Below are 17,840 nucleotides of genomic sequence, written 5' to 3'. Positions count from 1 at the left end.
ATACAGGAACGGCAATCGATTATTTCCAGAACTGCCCCTGTTGCGGTGTAGGCCGGTAGAAAGTATCTTGTGAAGTATATGTACTCAGAGAATATGCTACCGCTGTTGGTATCTGTAACAGATGCTGGTGTATTGCTATAATTAGTTATGATAGTGCTGTAGTGACCAAAATAACATGGCTTTTACATATACAGTATTGTTATTCTTGCAGTACGTAGATTTTACTAAAATAACTTACCAAACCTCAGTTTGTTAGCGTGACTTTGGTGTCTGTGACTGATTTCCTCTGAAGGGTGTTCTCTCCCCTGTCTATAATGGGAAGAAACTGTCCCAAGTTTTTGATTATTTTTGACCCTTTGAAGCACACGTATGACAAAAGCTATCTGCAGAGAGGCGGGCTTATAAGGCACTTTTTTACTTAAACTATTCTTAGAAACATATGTTTACCTGTATTTAAATTCTTCATTGTTGAGTGTAATGCTGTTAATGTGTCAAAACAGCAACTATTTTGTTTAGTGCAAAACAATTACTTGTGGACAGTGTTCTATGTACTTGAAGGCCCACATACACCCTTCTGTCGGTGCAAAAGGCTGCATGAATTGTGAGTGTTTTCATATACATCTGAAGCCATATAGGGAATGATTTAATAGGACTAGATTTTTAAGAAAATTGTAAAATGTTCCAGAAATTTTGGTATTGTTGAATTTTAAAATCTGTTTTGCAAACCATAGAGGGGTGTTAAAACTAGGTGTTAAATATTTTTCGGTTTTTATATTTATATCTGTTTGCAAAAAGAAGAATGATTATACAGAGAATAACGTTTTGTACTTCTCACTGTTTTCATGCAATGATACATGCAGGACAACACTCAGAAGAAATGATACTGTGATAGTGAGTTATGTGGAAGTGTTTTATGTAATTCTTGCTGTCAGCAAACTTTTTCAGTAATGGAAAGCTAGAATTGCTGCATGTCCTCTCAACCTTCCACTCACATCTATCACTTCATCATCCTCCATAGAGTTTTATGGAAAGGATTTGCCAAAGAGTAGTATTTTTTTGTTGTTTTAAACCAATCAGTAGCTGTCTTAAAATACGATTATATTTATTCAGATTTTTACATATTTTAATCAGCTGTTACTGCAAGGATGGTTAAATAGACTAAAATTTAGGTTTTTTTACTGTTTCTGTCACTATGGATTTGTATATGTGAGTTTATTCAGCAAAATTTCTATAGTAACGAAGCTGCAATAGACTTGGGCTTCATGTGTGGCTGATACTGTTTGCTTTTGCAAAGGAAGCGGATAGCATTAAAAGTCAACGCTTACTCTCAGTAAGTCCGTGTCTGTCTGTCCCCCTTTCCTGGACTGTAAATCCAGTCGGGTGTTCCAAACGTGATCTGTTTTTTCTCTGAAGAGTCAGGAGTTCCCACTCGGCAATGTTGCGCGTTCTTCCTGAGGTTGACACAGGTCAGCACTGGAAATGAAGGTATCTTTTTAGGTTGCTCGGTGAGTTGTCCTGGCACCTTTTCATGAATGTTTCCCTCCTAGTGATGGAGGGGAGGGAGGGCTTTTCCCAAGGGGGAGTCCTGGGACTCGGTCCTAGGCTGGGTCCGTGCGTCTCGGTCGTCTGTAACGCCCTGTACTGCTCCTGAACTAGGGCCTTCTTTTTCCTTTGCTTTTTTTAACTGAAAATATTGGTGTCGGTATACCTGTACGATTTGCAAAACGAAATACTGTGCGTGATAGTAAGCATACAGTTCTCATGGGTTAAAAGGGTAAAAATCTTTCTCATATCTGGGTCTTCACAGATCTGTGCAAACTTTTCATTCAAAAGACAAAACTTCAACACCTTACTGCTAAGGCTGGGGGAGCTGCGACCGCGCTCCGTGTGCGTGTCCATGCTTCCTGCGCACAGCAGGCTCATTTCTGCGCCCGGTGAACGTGGTTGACCCTCTGCGGTGGCACAGACTGGGAGGTTGGTGGGCAGGGAGCAGCGTCACGTCAGTGCCAGACGTTGGAGTCTCTGCCAGCGGTATTCCGTGCAGGAGCCCGGGCTGCTGCAGCCGTGTCGGATGAACCAGCTTTTGGTTGAGGCTGTGAGCAAACCAGCGAGTGTCTGCTGTCTGCTAAGCTTGAAGTTACGCCTTAACACACAAATGTCAAAGCTGTGTGTGTGGTTTAGAGTTTCAGTTTAGACATACCAACATCTAAAGCAGTACATCATTTAAGCTTTATCGTTCTGTTGAATATGTAATCTTCATGATTCTATTGTACTATTGTGTTAAATTTATTAATCTGCTCTGGAAGCGTTTGGGAAATGTTCACAAATAAACTCTTGAACTTCTGTTAAGGGAAAAGATGTTATTGGCAATGAAAGGATATAAATATATCCAGATTTGATGTCACTGTTCCACGGATAAAAAGGAGATAGGAGAGAATTCCCTGTTTTAAATCCAAGGAATCAAGTGATAAGTTCACATTGTTGTCTTAACTGGGTACTAGTTCTAACAAAATTTTCAGGGGATTTCAAAACAAATAGAACAACTCAGAGAAAGTAGTCTGAGGTTTTCCTCATTTTAAGTGGAATAGTCAATAACTGAGAATCCAGACAAAGGACAGTTGTGCATGACATTGTGAAGGACCAGAGAGAGATGAAGAGGTGATTCCTTAACGGCTGCTCTGAGTCTGCTGCTGGTGGTGTCCAGGAGGGCTGCGTGGTGCAGCTTTATTATTTGTCTGCGATTTAGGCAAAATTGTGGATGTTGTTATTAGTGTGTTAAGGTCTGAATAATAATATTGTGTAATCACTGTCTTCCCTGGTTTGACTGGGAGGAAGAATGCCTCTTAAAATACAAAGGAAATAAAAAGCTTCGTTACACCTCCTCACACTGCCTAGAAACCTGAGCTCCAGCCTGCCCTGTCCTGTTGGCCCTTCTGCCTAATGGGGCTTTTGAGGACCTGCGTAGTGGTGTAAGTCAGGACTGCAGACTTCAGTGATTAAGAAGCAGTTCAGACAAAGCCCATAGCTGCCTGCTCTCTCTTCTTCCTCACTGTAAAAACCTCAGACATGAGAAAAACGCATTGCTGCTGTGGGTCAGAGCCAAGCAGAAGAGTGTCAGTGAAGTCTGCATTGTTCTTATTTTCTCAGGAAGTATTTTATTGCTGCTTTTATTAGTAGAAAGCAAATGTGAATTTAAACAATCTCTGTTGAGATTCTGCGATCATCCAAATTATGTTGGCTGGAGAAGCTTCAAAAATGGTGAAGAAATAATATAGATCTTTCCTGTAGTCTCTGTGAAGTGGAAGATAAGCCTCAGGAAATAGACAACAGATGGTAATTTACCACAAATAAAAGCCGTAAGAGAGAAGGGTGAATAAACTCTACAGTAGTTACAGGACATGATTTTTTTCCCTCCAGGCCAAGTAAGGCAGAATTTTTAACATCAGAGTAAAATTTTCTTTAGATTTCCTATTCATAGTACAGGACAATTTGAAGAGGAAAATTTATACTACAAGAATGACTTGAAAACCTGAGAGTTACTGTTTGTTTTCTGAATATTCTTTTTCTACTCATTTTTTCATGAAAGGAGGCTATCATCCAGTGAAAATTGGTGATCTTTTCAATGGCCGGTATCATGTTATTAGAAAGTTAGGATGGGGACACTTCTCTACAGTCTGGCTATGCTGGGATATGCAGTAAGAAAACTATTTATTTCCATTTACTTTTTTCTTAATATGTTACTTTATTGTGTTTGCAATAACTTTTGTTTTACATGCATGATAAAGTTATGTAAATGTTCGATATCTCTTTATGCAGAAAGATGTCTGAAGTCTTATTTTGCACTTGGTTAAGGATGTAGTTTATAAAAGATCTCAGAAGTAAGGGTAATTCTATTTTTCTTTGACAAATTATCTTTGCTTATTGATTTTGCATGTTGTCTTGAACATGCGAGAGTAAGCTAATGTTTTTATTTCTGTTGTATCTTTAATGAAAAACTGTAATTATACCTCAATTGAATGATAAAACCTATAACCAAATACCTCTTTTAAATACATTAGCATCAAGGAGACAGAATATTCAGAGTATTGTTAAAAGTTGTTTTTAAGTGTAATTTCAGTGTTTTCTTTCAGAATACATTAGGTTATGAAATATTCTATTTAAAGTTTACCAACCTTCAAAGCTGTATATTAGCTCAGAGCATGTGTTGAAAATGTTTTTGTTCTTTTCAAGGGGGAAAAGGTTTGTTGCAATGAAAGTTGTAAAAAGTGCCCAGCATTATACAGAGACAGCCTTGGATGAAATAAAGTTGCTGAAATGTGTAAGTATCACTTACACAATACAGTGCTCAATACAATAATGATAGTAATAATGAGTTAAAAAAATGTAGAGGAATGGTTTTTTACCTTTTTTTTTTTCTCTAAATAGCTAGCTTGTGTGTTACCATGATTTCTGAAGCACGAAAATATTGTTTAACTTCATGTGGAAAGCTAACTAATTAGTATTTCAAAGTTAATTTTTTCCTAAAATGTCACTGTTTACATTCTTGGTTTAGGTCCGTGAAAGTGACCCTAATGATCCCAACAAGGATATGGTTGTACAGCTCATTGATGATTTCAAAATTTCTGGAATGAATGGAATCCGTATCCTTTTGAAATCATGTCATCTTCATGAAAAAATTATGTACTGACGTAAGTAAACATTTAGTTCTGGCTTTTTTCTAAGTTAGTCGTACTTTAAATTTGTAAACTGGAAACACCAAAATACATGTAGATGCAAAGAGTAATCCAGTGTGTAATGTACTCACCGGAGTGAAAATAGCACAGTTTTTCTAAACACAATGCAAAATAAAAAAATTCCCACTGCTAGAACTAGAGATAGATAGTTTATTTAAAAACTGGAGTTTTACTGAAAAGAGTTGTAGTAACTGAGGCTTACAGGAATTATGTTTTGCTGTAGGCTAGTAAAAAGAAAGGATGTGTCAGTGCCATGAAGAAGCTGGTTTCTGTTTTCTTGTGGGAATTGTGAGGGCATGGAGATTCTTCTTTTGTTTATGTGATCCTCTTTTGGCCAGGTGTTAACCTCTTTTTTGGCAAAGATCTTAAAGCTTTACCTTCAAATGCTTCCTCTAAAAGAAAAACAAACAAACAAACAGACAAAAAAAACCCCAGAAAAAATAGTCTAGAGAGACAAAATAAAATATGACTGAATATGGTTCTCAGGGAAAATTTGGGGTTTATGAATATACTTGATTTTAGAGTTGAGCTAAAGTGAGTTATCCTTGCTAATTATTTTCAATATTTTAGCAGCTTATATTACTGTGCTTTCGTTTAGTGTTACAGCTGGTATTTATGTGTATGCTTGTTGTGTCATGGAGCCCTAGTAACAGACCTCGTTGTTCATGGTGTACTATCAAAGAGACAGCTCCTGCTCTAGAGAGCTTAATCTAGAGAGTTTAACACTGAGTTCATTTTGATGATGTACCTTCAGTCTTTGGCAGATCAGGTTAAGATGCTCTTCACCAACTCTCATCCATTAGGAGAGGAATCTAGGAGGTGACTGTCAGTAAATCTGAATGCCCACTAGAAAGGATCCTTCCAGGGAGAAGTGTGCAAGCGGGTTTCATCCCATCCATCTGTCTCTTGACATTAGTTATGAAGCCTTTGGGTTTATGATAAGTGAGAATGAGTGTGGGGACAAGTATTCTCAGTTACAGAATGGCATCTTAACTGCTTTCCCTTTGTCCCGCTTTGATTTGTTTCCTGGCTGCTTCAGTGGTCAGCTACAATGGTAGAAATCTGCTTAAATATAGGTGAAGTTAGTGTAGCCTGCTTTTTTCCCTATGTTTTATCATCAAATTTAAGTGAATTAAAATAAACCATACAGTCACCAGTAGTCATTTCAACCTGAATATAAATGGTTTGTGGTCAAGGAAATTGCTTAACACAGTGGAGCAAAGAACCCTGGTTAGGGTTTCTTGGTGCTGCTGTTGTGCCACAAAAAGTAGGTTTTAATTTATTGGCTGAGATGCTTATTAAGAAGTATTTTATAAACGCCTCTGTTGTCTAACTATGTTCACAAAAAAATAACGCAACCAAAGCACTTCAGGTCTTTAGCTGACAGGTACACAATTGAAGAATAATTAAAGTTCTTTTTAGAAATCAGGCATTTTGACTTACTGTTTTCATTGTAAAACACTAATATGAAATAGGGAATAAGAAAATGCATTCATAACTATACATAGAAATATGTGTTTAACAGAGCGGTTTCCCAATAACGTTCTTAAATTATTGCTAAGATTCACAAGTATGTATAATCTGTATTAAAAATGAGAGCCATTTGGAAGTGAGAAGAGTAAATTTTATTAGTGATAATATTTTGAAAGCATATCCAAACTTTATATTTTTGAAACATAGCACTTAAGTTGACAAAGCTAAAAGAGACCATATACTAGTGAAAAAGAAGGGTTCAGATAGCTTTGGGTTAGCCGATTAAAACTGGACAGCTGGTATCAATTTGTTCTGTTTCAGTTTTACCTTCATGTTGAAAACTCTGGCAGTACAGAAGTTGTTTTATGTGGAAGGCAAATGTTCTTGCCTTACTGAGAAGTACATTTTCCAGAAAGGTACAGTAGACAGGATGGGCTGATACTGGACTCAGATTTAAATTACAGATGGAATTCTGTCAAAGTCCTAACCATCAGCGAAAATATCATATCAAGTATCTTACGCTGTAAGTTTTTTTGTGAACAGCTTGTGCATCCTGAGTTGCATTGCTTATTTGAGCAGCGGTTGGTTGCATTGCTTATTTGATCAACTCCTTTTTATCTTCTAGGGAGAATAATCTTTGGTGCAGGTTCTTTTGGGAGGCAGCAGGTAACTGATTTTAATGTTCTGCTGCTACTTGTTTCTGTTTTTAAAATGGATATTAGTGATACATTAGTGTTACTGAGTTGAACAGGTTGAGAGGAATACAGTAATTTGGGATTTTTTCCATGCTCTGCTCTTCCAGCTTCCTTTGGGCAAGTCACTAAATATCTGTTCCTTGACTGTAAATTAAAACAACATATGCTTCATAGAGGCTTGATTATTGGTTATGGAATACATTTAAAAGTTCAAGCAAGACAGAAGAGAGGTGGGTGAATCCTTTGGATGGATAATACCACAAAATGTCATGGAGCTTCCAAACAGGGAAACTTGTTGAGAACTGTGTAGCACAGAGCTGGGAATGTGCAGAGCCATTGGCCTGCACTGTGTGTGTGAAAACAGTCGTTTTTCTCCTAGGAGCTGTAATAAATGTTTATATACAGAGGCATTTTAACAATGTGTATTATGCTACACTAGACTGATAATTTTTTAACTACTTGTACATTTTAAAAAGATTGCAGTTATGATTCTTTCCGGAAATAACAAAATTCCCAAACTTGGGCACTTTGGTGTTTTCAGTAAGTGTAGTGTGTTATGTTTGTCTGCAGTTGATATTTATTAGAGCCTTAATAAACGTTTATTTCAGTGTAGCATTTTTTAAATAAGAGATTCACATAATCACACAATGAAACAAGTCTTTGGAGAGACAAGTGAAAAAATAAAGAAGGAAGCATTCCCGACACAATCAGCCATTATAATAATTGTAATAAATTTATCTCCAAAAAATAATACAGCATTAATTAAATACCACAGAGCCCAAGTACTGCCAATCCAGAAGTAGCTGAGATACGCCCAGAAGTGTCCTGTGTTGGTACCAGAGCCTTATTTCATTTAGCTTAACTAGTCGTTAACCCTCATCAGATTGCTAAAGCCTCCTGTAATGTGTGTTTGTAGATAGATAGGTAGTTACAGGTAGGATTGTAGTCAAGAAAGAACAGTTTTAAGTACTTAAGCCTGCCAGGTGATTAATAATATGTTTACTCTCACTTTTGCTGCTCTGCTCAGACATTTCCCTGTTTCAGACATTCCCCAAACTGCTTCGAAGAGCCTTTCGTAAGAGGCATGTCTGCTGAGTGGGCTTCAGGTTCATTTTTGCCAGAGGACTTTTTGACTATCTGTCAGGATATTGGTGCTGTAGGAAGATCCTGGGGCTTGCAAGGCTTGTTTCCTGATAGTTAATGCACAGCTTTTTCCAAACTCTTTGTTGTGGGCAGTCTGGCTTACAGTTAATGTTTTTCAGGTCAGGATAGTACATCAGGCAACAGTCACATTTTTGCATACCTAATCCAAACACCAAGCCTCCTGTATGTCTTCTCCCCATCCCAGTTGCCTCCCCAGTACTGAGCATGCCTTGAGCTTGTCCAAGCCATCCCAGCAAAACGTTGCAATCTGTTTTTTCAGGTAGATATCACTTGTCTTTCTTGTGACCCTCCCTCTCCTTTTCTGCCTCTGCCATTCCTCATTGCATCTTCTCAGTGCCCTCCCCTCGCCTCTCAGCTATTCACGTCCCTACACCCCTTTCTCTTCTGATTACTGGCAGAGCTTCGCTTAGGAAGTGCAAGGAATGGCAGGAATGTGCACTGGAGAGTGTGCAGCAGCAGTGGTCTGAAGGACTGTGGGCGGGTGTCCTAAATTTCTTTTCTGAATGCTGCAGTATCGTGCCTTCCTGAAATCTGTGTTGCTGTAGCATTGCAACTTCACTGCGTGGGCCAAGTTAAATAGCCCTGCAGAGCTCATGTGCTCTGCTTGTCCTTTTTGATGGCTGTGTGCTTTACTAGTGACTTCAGTTCATCGGATGCTTGTGTGGTAGAGTACCCAGGACTGTTTCCTCTTCTGAATCTAACAGATCTTTATAATATTCTGAGTAGAATTGGAAATGACTGTTCACTGTCCCTTCTAATACAGGAATTGAGGAACATGATGTGAGATGAACAGGTAGCAGCAATCAAAATGTTACAGTTCTTCACAGTGTACTTTGACCAGTCTTGAGACCTTTTAACTTTGGTCTAACTCCAGCATAGGGGATGCAGATTTCAAAACTTGTTAGCTTTATGCATATAGGTAGGTACTTGGGAAGAATGTAAACAATAGACCAACAGACAACGTAAGTCTCATTTTGACATGTTAAGACAGTGACTCTAAGATCATTGCCAAGACTCTAGTTAATAAAACTCTTGAGAAGTTAGGTAGGATTTCTCCCCTTACAGTGTAGTTCGCTGTGAATGGTCTCTGAAATACAGTCTAATTTCATCCACTGAGGTTTTCCTGCAGTATCCATTGATTAATTCATTTTCTGTTATTTGTATTACATTTTTCTTGGCAAGGTTATAGTATCATGTAGTCAAGATTTTAATATAGTTTTTGATTTCCAAGGACATTAAGGTCATTCCCAGCTCAAGTCTGAGCATTAACTCAGTGTAGTCAAATTGTGTAATTTCTTGATGGAATGTTGCCGATGATAAAAGTTACAATTGATGTGAATATCTGAATATTTTTTCAATAGAAAGATAACTTACCCAGGTATACTAAGTGTAGAATCTCTAGCTTAGGAAGCCCCTGAACCACAAATCACTGGAAGTTCCTACATCTTGCTTTTTCCTAATACTGTTCCCTGATCATCTATTATTGGCCTCTTTGGTGGCCAGTAGTAGATGCTGGATCAAATTAAACTTTGATATTGTGTTTTTTGCGTGATGCTTCTGAGTTCCACATTTTCTTTGTTCCTGAGTTCTCTGGTGATTGCCATTATTCTCTGCAGTTAAAACTGTAGGTGGTAAGAGATCCATTCTCTTACTACTTTAGTCTTTGTTGTCAAGTGATTCTTTATTGAGCCTAATCAAAAAGAAGTTTAGTATGGTTCGTTTTCTAGAACACTGCTGCTGCAGACTTTTGTTAAACCTTCTATTCATATAATTTAAAATTTATTAGAAACTAAAGATAATAGGCCAAATCAGTACTTTTAACTGTTTCAAAGAAAATGAATTAGTTATTTTTTACAATAACCTATTTTGTTGTTCACTCTAATGCTATTGTTAACATGTAGAAATAACTGACAAGATTTGCATATTTAAAATGTTTTATTTTAATTTGTTCTGCATTTGGGCACTGTTCTTGTATGTGTTTATATATAATTGAAATGTAGTACCAAAGCGTATACCATCTTGTGCTCATTTTAGGGGGAATGGTTTTTCACAGGGTGATGATTGTTTTAGCCAGTATGCAAACGAACATTTCTGTTGATCTCATCAGCAAGTTTATTTGGAAGTTATCCTTAATTAAATCCCAGATGTCTGTATGGTCTTTGAAGTACTTGGACATCATCTCCTAAAATGGATAATCAAGTCCAATTATCAAGGCCTTCCCATCCGTTGTGTAAAAAGTATAATTAGACAGGTAAGATATGTTAATGTTTTAATTGGGTTTTTCCACCACTGTTAACAATTTGAAGGTTAGAATGATGATATTTCAACTGAACTCTTACTAATGCATATCTAAGATTAGATAATTATTGGTAAACTGGGGAGGGGAGTTTGCAAGAGCATCTTTTTGGATAGCCTACATTTCTGCATGCTGGGGTTTTTTTTGTTTTGTTTGGGAATTTTTGGTTCGTCTTTTTTGTGGTTTTTTGTTTTTTGTTTTTTGGTTTTTTTTAATTTAAATCAAGATTTCCCACAGATAAGGGAGTTTCCTGAGCTGCCTTAGAAAATAAAAAGTTCAAGCAATGAGTCTTTTACATAGATGTGAGAGAGATATATATATTCATATTCAGTTGCAGTTTTGGTTGACATGTCATGCTTCTTAATAAGATGTTCTGGAAAATAAAACATCAGAACAGTGGGAAATAACTTTTTTATTATTATTATTATGAACAAAAATGTTATCTCTCTGACAAATAGATTCTGAAGGAAAGGACTGTTCTTTGAAAAATTGTTGTTTATCTATTTAAGGTTTTGTACAGTTGGAGGGTTAACAAGATGAAACAGAATGTTTCACTGGGACATGTTTTTTCAAAATATGGTCTTTTGCTGTACTGTGAAAATTGAATTGCTGAGAGGTGATCTTAAGGAGAAATGGTGTCTCAGCAAGGAAAAATTATATATGTATCACTGTGATTTTGTGTCTTCTATTAAGCTATGTGCACTTAATACCTACAAATGATGAATGAAGTATTTTGGCACTTGGGTGACTTGTATTGCCTTTCATCAACCTTACCTCTATTTTATTAGTCTATTAAAGTAGTTACTTTCTTTGTAATTATTATTGTATGTCACCTGGTGGATATCAATCTATCAGCTCTTTAATCAGAGTCAGTTACATAACCTGATTGATTTGGTTGTTAGTATATGGTTGAAATTTTAGGTCCATTAATTTCTATACAACTAGGTGGCTCAGATACTAGAAATATGGAGCTGTAGTAAAGCAGTGCTCCAGCTGAACTGAGCTGCCTGCTGAGAAATGGGAATGTGTGTATTTGTATTATATGTGCATATAAATAATGACTGTTTTCAGGAAACATTGACTTTTTTTTTTGTTTGGAATGTTTTTGCTTTGGTTGCACCATTGTCCTGGAGTTTGGCCAAAACCTGAGAAATTACGATGTAATTTCTTGATATACCAGGTTTAGCAGCAAACCAGGTTTAGGAGCTTCCTGCTGCAGTTTACTTTTACCTCATTTACACTGCCTGTTTGTAGAACAGGCTGTAAGCCAGACCATTGAATGGATCCACGCTGAAAACAACCCCTTTTTGGAAGGAAGGTGAGAACTTCTGAACCCAGCTTTACAGCATCTTTGCCAACAGGCTCCTGTAACCTTCCAGAGGAGGACTTTCTGGTGGGATCTTCAGGGATGGTAACCACAACCCAGTGAGAAGTGGGGTCAGTAAGGACAGGGCTTGAAGGACAGAATTATGGGGGGAGGGTCTTAGTGCTTTCTCTTGATTGTCATGGCTGAGGGACCTGATTCAAGTGGCTTATACAAATGCCTGCAGCATGGGAAGCAAAGGGCAGGAGTCAGAAATCTGTACATGGTCACAGAGCTGTGACCTCATTGTGAGTGTGAAGGTGTGATGGGATAGCTCAGAGGCCTGAAGAGCACTAGTAGCCTGATAAAGGCAGTTTAGAAAGGATGTCAAGGGAAGAGGAGTTGATCTTAAATGTTTGAATCTTGGCTGTAGAATGGGTCAGGGTCAAAGGGGAGACAACAAGGATGACATCATGGTACGTGTCTGCTACAGGCTGACAATTTCGGAAGTAGATGAGAAGCACCTTCTTTACACAGCTGGAATAAGCTGGTTCTTACGGGGGACTTTTAGCCACCTTGAAAGCTGCTCTGGTGGGGCACATGCAGTCAAGGAAATTCTGGAGTGTGCTGAGGACAGTTTCTTAGCATGGGGTGAGCTGTGCCTCAGCAAGGAGACAAGTTGGAGATGCACCTTGATGGACTGGTTACAAATAAGGGAGAACTAGTTGAAAATGTGAAGACTGATGGCAGGCATGACACAAGGGGTCCTGGAGACAAGCTGAATGTGAGTCAGTGGTGGGCTCCTGTGATGACGAAAGCTAACCATGTAGTAGGCCACATTAGCAAGAGTGTAGGCAGCAGTATGAGGGCTCTGTTTTAGTGCTTCAGGACTCTGTACCGCTTTGGGTTCCAAGGGCAAGACATGGGCTTACTGAAGTGAGTCCAGTGAAAGGCCACGAAGAGGATGAGGGAGCTACAGCATATGATGTGTAAGAGTTCTTGGGAGAACTGGTTTGTTCAGTTCTAAGAAGAAAAGGCTAACAAAGTGGGAAGCTTCACTTCAGCACAGATGGAGAAAATGGAGCCAGACTTCTCTTGTTGATACACAGAGATAGGACAAGAAGCAATGTACAGGAGTTACAAAAAGAGAAATTCTGGTTACATATTAGAACGGAATTCTTTGGAGTGAGGGTGGTCAGACACTGGAACAGGTTGTCTAAGGTGTTACGCAGTATTACGCAATCTGCATCTTAGGAGATAGAAATGAACTATAAAGGATAAAGGATCTGAGCAGGCTGGTCTGATGTTGTGGTTAGATACAACTTTGAAGCTGGTATGGCTTAGATGGGGACAGTTTGAATCACACAATCTTGCAACCTAAATTACTCTCTGAATGTAAGAAAAGGTAAAAATTCCAAGTAATTCAAACACTCGATACCTGAAAAAAGAGGAATGGATTAGTTCTGAAAGATTAAAAAGGTGTGATTTTTGTGAGGTTAGAATGAACTCCTTGGACTAGTGAGAGTGGCTTTGACTGGTAAGACTTCCAGGTTGTTCATCTCATTAAAGATAATACAGATCCTTATTCTTTCTTCTACTCAGACAAAACTTGTGCTACACGTTACAAAAACTTGAATATGAAACAATTCAGTTATTGCACTGGTGTTACTGTACAGAAAACCATTTTGTTTCAAAAAGTAGTATAATTCCATACCACAATTGAAAAAAAAATATTTTTTTTGCTATGATTTGGAAAATATTTTTTTAATTTTTGAGTACTTTTGAGTATTGGGACAAAATTAGGTTTATTTTAAAATGCAACTGAGAGTTGAGTTTCTTCATAAGAAATTTCATTTCAGTTTCATGCTGTTTTTTTTCTCCTGGGGTAGAGTTACATGAACTGTCGTGCAAGAGAAGACTCTGCAGAATTGAGAAGCAGGCTAGTTGCTGCAGTTCCTTTTTTGCAGGGGAGATTATTAGAAGTGTCCATTTAGTTAATTCTGGAATCCTTACTTTGGGTTGTAAAATGTATAGCATCAGTCTCTTTTGAGAGGATCATGTTCTGAAACTGATAGTGAAACAAGCATCATGTACTTGGTCAGTGAAGATTACGACTTGTGCTTTGATATACAATGCAGTAAATAATCTGTTTAATCGGTCAATATGATCACAGAATCATTTAGGTTGGAAAAGACCTTTAAGATCATCGTCCAACCGTAAACCTAACACTGCCAAGATTAAACCATGTCCCCTAAGCACCACATCTACACATCTTTTAAAGTCTTGCAGGGATGGTGACTCCACCACCTCCCTGGGCAGCCTGTTCCAATGCTTGACCACCCTCTCGGTGAAGAAATTTTTCCTAATATCCAATCTAAACCTCCCTTGGAGCAACTTGTGGCCGTTTCCTCTCATCCTATCATTAGTTAGTTGGGAGAAGAGACCAACACCCTCGTCGCCACAACCCCCTTTCAGGTAGTTGTAGAGAGCGATAAGGTCTCCCCTCAGCCTCCTCTTCTCCAGATTGAACAACCCCAGTTCCCTCAGCTGCTCCTCATAAGACTTGTGCTCCAGACCCCTCACCAGCTTCGTTGCCCTTCTCTGGACACGCTCCAGCAATTCAATGTCCTTCTTGTCATGGGGGACCCAAAACTGAACACGGTATTTGGGGTGTGGCCTCACCAGTGCCGAGTACAGGGGCACGATCACTTCCCTACTCCTGCTGGCCACACTATTTCTGATACAGGCCAGGACGCTGTTGGCCTTCTTGGCCACCTGGGCACACTGCTGGCTCATGTTCAGCCGGCTGTCAACCAGCACCCCCAGGTCCTTTTCCGCTGGGCAGCTCTCCAGACCCTCTTCCCCAAGCTTGTAGTGTTGTATGGGGTTGATGTGGCTCTTTGAATGAAAAAGAAGTGAATATTAATTAGAAACTGCAAATTATGAGTTTCTCTATTTGAAACTAACCATGTGACCTCTACAAGGGAAAAAATACAGCCTTCTGATGTACTTTTTTTTCGTTGTAGTAACAGGATCTGTCATAGTTCTTCAGAGTCACAATACCTCACCCATTTTTTTTCCTTTTTCAGTGGACAAATAAATTAAACCTAGGAGAGTTTTCCCCGTTCTCCATCATCTTAGGGCACAGTGCAAAGCGTGTGCATGTAGTGTACATTTCCATACTGGTTTAGTTGTATAATGTACTTCAGTTTTTTGGATGAAGCAGTCTGATCCACATTTCAAGACAGCTAAGAACATTCTAATTATAAAATTTTAGCAGAATTGTCCTTATGGTAAGTCATGGAACTGACTTGGATTCTAAAAAATGTTCTGTTTTTTTTTCCAAAAGAAAACTTTTCAGCCAAATTAAAGACAAAACTGTCACCCTAGCACTGTAACTTAAAAGGAGGAAAGGCTATCTTTTTAGAGTGGGAGATACCAAATCTAGTTTCACATAAATTCCAGTTCTACATATCTCAGTGGAACAGATATTTTTTTTCCTCTGAAGTTTATGGCTTTCAGTGTACTCTGGAATCTTTTTTTTTTTTTTTTTTTTTCCTTAGCCTCAGAATTACAGACCTTCTGTGGTAAATTTTAAGATGGGAAAGGGTAGAGAATATTATAATCCATCTTTATGTTGCTGTTGCTGTTAATGCCTCTTTTAAAATTTGAAGCCACTTCACCACTAACTACCTGCCCAGTATAAACCAAATCTTTCCTCAACATTTCTTACTTTGAGGCGTACTGTATGTTCTTTCAGTTGCTTTGGCAAGTAGTCAAGCATATTTTGGTTCTGCAGGAAAAAAATCCAGATTATCAAGGACGCAGTAGTTTTTAGGTGTACCATTGGCACTGAGGCTGAGTCATGCTCAAGTGAATATACAGTTTTTATATAGGCATATAAAGAAAGCTTTTCAGAATGGTTGCTCTTCTAGACTAGCTCCAGAACTGGAGAAAGCAGAGCCATACACTTGAGGTGTTTCTAGGATACATTAGCCTGAGAGTATATATCATACGCATGCTGCTGCTGCTCTTCTCTTGATCTGCCTTGTGTGCTGGATGGATGTACCAGTTCTGGTACTAGCTCAGGACTGGGTGGTAGACTAATGTCTTTGTATTCTGTTATCTGGTATTTTGAACCAACGTGTTTTGCTTTTAAAGTTCACCCCAGCTAGTTATGTCTTAAGGGATCCTGAGAGCAAGGAGCTTGCTAATTTATTTATAAAAACTAGAATGGCAGGATGTTCTTGTAGCCGGAGCTCATGAGGCTGGAGGTCTGTTACCTGCTACAAAACATTCTCTAAAAATCGAAAGAAGTCTTTGAAGCGGGGTCAGCTAGGTTTCTGGGTTTTTTTCTTTCTTGCTGATATTTTTCTACAACATTTATGTACGTTATAGCAGTAACTTGGTTTATGCTGTTACATTATTCTGTATTGAATAATTGTAATAATTGACTTCCACATTTTATCTTGATCTTTGGTCTTCCCCAAAATATTTGTAAAATCACACAAACTGTTGTATTCCTGCTCCAGTCAAAATTTGAGAAATTTCTTCATTATGTAAAATAATGTTTTAATTTTCATCCTAAGAATGCATTTTTAAGACTTTGGATATGCAGGTTAGATATGAGCTAGCAGAATTTAGCCTGTGGAGAGTATGAAAGACTAGTAGAAAAATAACATGTGACAAATACAAGTAGACAAATCCTCATGTGACGTCTTGGTCTCATTAAAAGCTGAATTACTGTTGGAATTCTAATGAAAACTATAGTTAACATTTCATCCCAGCATCACATTTCCCTTTTTGCTTTTTGTTATAATCAATTGTAAGATGGTTATTCACAAACCAGGTTTCAGTTATAGTATGTAGTACTTGCAGTGGTTTTTTTGGAATAACTATCTTTTAAACAATGAGCGAGTGAGGATCAGCCTTTCTGACTGCACAGACAAATTCCTTTTTCGAAGGAAGACGTATCAGGGTTTTTTACACATGTGCAGATCAACTAAGGAGCACTTGGGAAATGGAAGTCTGAGAGCAGTTTGCTGTCACCAAGACAATTCATCCAGCCCCAGTGTCGTGAAAGTCTCAATAACTGGGTTTATGAGCTAGATAAATTATCCTGTCAGGCCACGTATGGACTGCAGGCAATCGGTTGAACATCTCTGTACTACTAATAAATACATTTAGCTTGGTCTGGGTAATTAAAATTAATTTTTTTTAAATCTTTTTGTAATTAGGTACTTCAAGGTCTGGATTATCTACACAGCAAGTGCAAGATCATTCATACGGATATAAAGCCAGAAAACATTTTGATGTGCGTGGATGATGCCTATGTTCGTAGAATGGCTGCTGAAGCTACCGAATGGCAGAAAGCTGGTGCTCCTCCTCCCTCTGGCTCAGCAGGTATGACAGTACATTTAAATGATATGTAGTAAATTTCCATCAGTATATTAATGCTAACTGATATTTTATTTAATGCAAATTAACATTTTAAATAATTGCATGTGAAAAATGCACATCTAGTTAATTCTTATTCACGCTTTTGAAACTATCAGGGAAATGCTTTCTTCTCAGTTTTGCATGTTCAAGTTCTCTGGGTCCCCAGAGACAGAGAAAAATTTATTGGTATAAACTTACTCTGCTCCCACCCCACAAGTTTTACTGCTTGGGTTTTAGCCACACTGAAGCATTGCATCACTAATATTGTCAATAATTAATAATCTTACCTAAATTATGTGTCACATTCCATTAGTTCACCAGCGTCCTTGTGAAGTTATCTGCCTTTTCATCAGTTATAACATATTCTCTGAATGCAGTGAAAAGTCTTAGAGTCCATAGTTTTTCACCCTTGAAAACGGAATTTATTGTACCTAACTGAATTTGTGGTAAGCCCTTCTCCCTACCCCACTGTGTGTGAAATTTTATATGTTAAACTTGCGAAGAGTTTAGGTAGGAGCTGTACATTATGTTTTAACTAGGAGGAACCATGGTAAAGAAGTTGACAGCAAGCAGTAAAGATATTGTAATCTTGTCAGAAAATGTATTACAGGTTAAAATCTCTGAGGTATAGTAAAACACCTGCTATATCAGGGACAAATACTGTGATCAAAATCCATAAATAGTTAGTGGTATTACATATGTTAAGATGCAAAATCTTATAAATCATTAATATATTG

At 38.0% G+C, this 17,840-nt stretch overlaps 1 protein-coding gene across 1 annotated transcript in view; it reads left to right on the top strand.

Annotated features, from left to right (window-relative positions):
- SRPK2 (SRSF protein kinase 2) overlaps positions 1-17,840 on the top strand; it is a 100,515-nt gene that overhangs the window by 52,534 nt on the left and 30,141 nt on the right. Inside the window, exons 3-7 of the mRNA XM_010294324.1 lie at positions 3,587-3,695; positions 4,231-4,318; positions 4,553-4,640; positions 10,210-10,316; positions 16,902-17,067. Of these exons, the coding sequence (XP_010292626.1) occupies positions 3,587-3,695; positions 4,231-4,318; positions 4,553-4,640; positions 10,210-10,316; positions 16,902-17,067 (558 nt within the window). The remainder of the gene's footprint in view (positions 1-3,586; positions 3,696-4,230; positions 4,319-4,552; positions 4,641-10,209; positions 10,317-16,901; positions 17,068-17,840) is intronic.

This window comes from Phaethon lepturus, unplaced genomic scaffold (assembly GCF_000687285.1).
Source record: "Phaethon lepturus isolate BGI_N335 unplaced genomic scaffold, ASM68728v1 scaffold4889, whole genome shotgun sequence".
Taxonomy (NCBI): Eukaryota; Metazoa; Chordata; class Aves; order Phaethontiformes; family Phaethontidae; genus Phaethon; species Phaethon lepturus.
The sequence above is the reverse complement of the archived record's forward strand: the minus strand, read 5'-3'. Positions and strand labels throughout refer to the sequence as shown.